The sequence below is a fragment of the Cryptomeria japonica genome, chromosome 4 (assembly GCF_030272615.1).
Source record: "Cryptomeria japonica chromosome 4, Sugi_1.0, whole genome shotgun sequence".
NCBI lineage: Eukaryota > Viridiplantae > Streptophyta > Pinopsida > Cupressales > Cupressaceae > Cryptomeria > Cryptomeria japonica.
In genome coordinates, this window is record NC_081408.1 from 239,444,092 (window position 1) to 239,447,845 (window position 3,754).

General features: G+C 38.3%; 1 protein-coding gene across 1 annotated transcript; it reads right to left on the minus strand.

Moving 5' to 3' along the window:
* Positions 1 to 211: 211 nt before the first annotated feature.
* LOC131875056 (putative leucine-rich repeat receptor-like serine/threonine-protein kinase At2g24130) lies at positions 212 to 3,422 on the minus strand. Its single transcript, XM_059219067.1, has 2 exons — positions 761 to 3,422; positions 212 to 666 (listed from the first exon to the last, which is right to left on the minus strand). Exons 1-2 carry the CDS (start codon positions 3,420 to 3,422, stop codon positions 212 to 214), a joined length of 3,117 nt encoding a protein of 1,038 aa, XP_059075050.1.
* Between the last annotated feature and the right edge of the window lie 332 nt (positions 3,423 to 3,754).

Sequence of the window (3,754 nt, forward strand, 5' to 3'; positions counted from 1 at the left end):
TCATGCTTATATTATTGAAGTTGGATTTCTTTTAAATTTTACATGCCAACCTTGAATCTCCTCACTTTTTTCTATACTATTTAAAAAACCTCAAGCTTAAATATCCTCCCAATCTTTCTCTCTAATGCTTATATGACACTCAAAATAAATCATCTAATAAATGAAAAAGTAGTAAAAGAAGCATTAACATTTGGAACTTTTGCTTAACAATCTAGTATGTAGATGTAGACCAGTTTTCATGGTTGTCTGGATTCATAATTCTGGCATGACCTGTATCCTCAATCAAATGTGAGATATCTATTGGTAATTGAAAACCTTCATGAATACCATTAAATGTATCTCTAATTTTCTCCAATCTATCAACTATTTCTGCCATGTTTGGTCGTTGTTGAGGCAATTCCCTTGTGCAAACCAATCCCACTTCCATTAAATGGGTGAGGCATGACAAAGCCATTGTCATCTCCGATTCATTGACATTTGTAAGGACGGCCTTATCAACCACTTCTGTAATTTTATTTGGAAAATTCATTCCTACCCATCCGCGAAGATTGGTTCCTTCTACAAACATGTCATCCATAGGTTTCCTCCTTGTCAACAACTCTAAAAGTAGAATTCCATAACTATATACATCTCCTTTTGTTGAAACTCTTCCACCCATTCCATATTCTACAGTTCAACATAATGATTAGTAACTTTCAATCTATTTGGAGCATTTTATATAATATATGACATCATAATAATAACAATGTAAAATCCATACCTGGTGCAATGTAGCCAATAGATCCTTTCAGTGCATTTGTAAAAGTTAATGAATCCATAGAATCCCCAAATAATAATTTGGAAATACCAAAATCTGCTACATATGAAGTCATATCATCACCTAATAGTATATTATTAGGTTTCAGGTCACAATGAATCACTTGTACAAAACAATGATGATGCAAATATGCCATTCCATGTGCTATCTCTATTGCTATCCTTAACCGATCACTCAAATTTAAGATGCATTCATCTCTTCCAGAAGGATATAGCCATTTTTCCAAACTTCCATTTGACATGAATGGAAGAACCAAAGCCTTAATCTCAAGATTAGAAAAAGTCGATATGATCCTGATTATATTACGATGCCTGACTCTTTTTAAAATCTTACACTCCTTGCTAAAACTTTGGTGAGCATTTTCATCTTGAAAGTTGAAAACCTTAACTGCAACATTTTTACCATTTTTTAAAACCCCTTTATAAATGGATCCAAAGCCACCGATGCCTATAAGATTTGCCTCACTAAACCCACCAGTTGCACCTACAAGTTCATCATATAAAATTCGTGGGGGCCACACATCGAGAAGAGATATCTTTCTCTGCCTTGATATATAGGAAAATGCTAGCACCAGAAAAGACAGAATGAAAATTGAAATACCGACCACAACAGGAATTATCACCTTCTTGGAGAGTGATGGATGATTGTGTTTGGAATGAGAACATGCCGGTAAGTTTATCCATGTGCCACACAGGCCAAGGTTATTGACAAGTCCTGAGACATCCATTTCCGCAAAAACTCCTCCTCGTGGGACCTCTCCAGTTAACCTGTTTGAAGAAAGATTGACATGGCGGAGCATTTTCATATCTTTAAAATTCTCTGGTATTGTACCTGTCAAATTATTGGAGGAAAGGTCCATGACTTGAAGATTTACCAGTTTTGCAAGAGATGCAGGAATCGGCCCTGAAAATGCATTCCAAGATAAATTTATATACTCTAGTGCTATGCAGCTTGCCAGTGCGCTAGGAATGCCATCAGAAAACTTGTTCATAGATACATCTATAGCTTGGACCATTACCAAGTTACTCATTTCTAAGAGAGAACCCTGTAGCATATTGCTGGACACGTTGAAATAGAATTGAAGATCTTTAAGACCAGCAACTTCTGGAGGTATACTGCCCGCTAGACTGTTGTAAGCCAAATCCAGCAGCATCAGAGATCGGCATCTCCCTAAACTAGCAGGTATTTCTCCAGACAAGTTGTTGTGGTCAAGATAGATGTAGCGAAGTTGTGACAGGTTGCCAAGAGAATCTGGAATTTGTCCTGACAGCCCATTCTCACTTAGTGATAACAACCCAAGACCTTTTGCAGCACCCAAACTGTTTGGAACTCTTCCCTGTAAGTTGTTTGTGGCCAGACTTAATCTTTCAAGATTTAGAAGTTTACTGAGGGTGGTTGGTATATTCCCACTGAACCGGTTGCCGCTAAAATCTATCCTTGTCAATTTTGTTAGATTGCCAATCTCGCCCGGTATGCTTCCTTCAATTTGATTTGAATCCAGAAAAAATAGCGAGAGATCACCTGACAGGAGACCTATTGAAGGGGTTATGACGCCAGCGAAATTATTCCTTCCCAAATCCAATATTTCTAATTTGGAGCAATTAGATATGGCTGTTAGGATAGACAGATGGTTGCTTCCACTCACAAGATAATTTTGACGTACAGCAAACTCAGTAAGCTGGAGCAATGAACCGAACTCTAAGGGCACCATACCACTTAATTTGTTAATGTCTAATACAAGCTCTTGAAGTTGAGTGCAATTGGACAGCGAGCTTGGGATTTCTCCCGTGAGTTGGTTTCCCCATAAGAGCAAGCTTTGCAATTGTACTAGTTTCCCAAACTGCCATGGAATGTGACCAATTAATTGGTTGTCAACTAAATCCAAAGTTTGGAGACGAGTGCAGTTGACAAGGGAACTGGGAGCAGGTCCTGTCAGGAGGTTGATCCCAAGCAAGAGCAGTGTGAGCTGACTAAGCATACCCAATTCGTCAGGAATATTACCATGGAGTCTGTTTGTGCCCAAATCCAATTGAGTTAAGGAGGACATGTTTCCCATGTAAGCTGGAATTGTACCTGTCAGTTGGTTTACTCCTAATGCTATGGTCTCTAACTTTGACAGAAGTCCAAGCTGTGGTGGAATGCTGCCACTCAGATTGTTATAAGACAGAGTAAGGGATTGCAAAGAGCGGCAGTCTCCTAACTCGGCTGGAATGGAGCCCTCCAAATCATTTCTAGACAATCGAAGTATTCTCAAGCGAAAAAGCCTTCCCAACTGAGGTGGAATTTGGCCTTCAAAACTGTTATTTTTAAGAGAAAGCGTTGAAATGAAAGAGAGATTTCCCAGGTAAGGAGAAATGGAACCGAGTAAAGCCATACCTGTGAGATTCAAGGAAATCACACGCTCCCGGCGAGAAGAACAGGCGACACCAGTCCAGTTGCAGAAGGTAACATTTGGAGTCCAATTGATCAAGGATTTATATGGGTCAACTAGCACCGCCTTCTTGAAAGCCAAAAGTGCATCTTGATCAGAATAAGAAGCCTTGTGTGATGTATGAGCTGTTACAGGTGTGAAAGCTAAAAGGAATAACGCTAACAGAGAAAGCATTTTGGATTCAAAGATAGAGGAAAATATAATCCCTGAGGGAAGGGAAGATGTAGTGCAGTGAAGAATTCAAGTGACCTTCTCATCTTACTTATAATCAACAGAAGCACCTATAAAGCATCGCTTTTGTCTGATAAATTTGATGCATTTGTAAATTCATTCAACTTAATTTTTAATCTTAGAAAGAAAAAAAACTCAACGCACGAGAGGGGAAAGTTGAATTGACTTAGAAAACATTATTAAACTTTAAAAATACGCTAAGAATAAAAACTAAATGATGTTTAACAAGTCCCTAACAAAATCCACAGTAGCTAACTTAAATTAACACTTAAAAG

What these genes read in the sequence shown, in the direction of transcription:
- LOC131875056 (XM_059219067.1), bottom strand. Translation starts at nt 3,422, where the DNA reads ATGCTTTCTCTGTTAGCGTTATTCCTTTTAGCTTTCACACCTGTAACA. An exon ending in TATTGGCTACATTGCACCAG is followed by an intron (nt 667 to 760) that starts GTATGGATTTTA and finishes GTTGAACTGTAG; the next exon opens with AATATGGAATGGGTGGAAGA.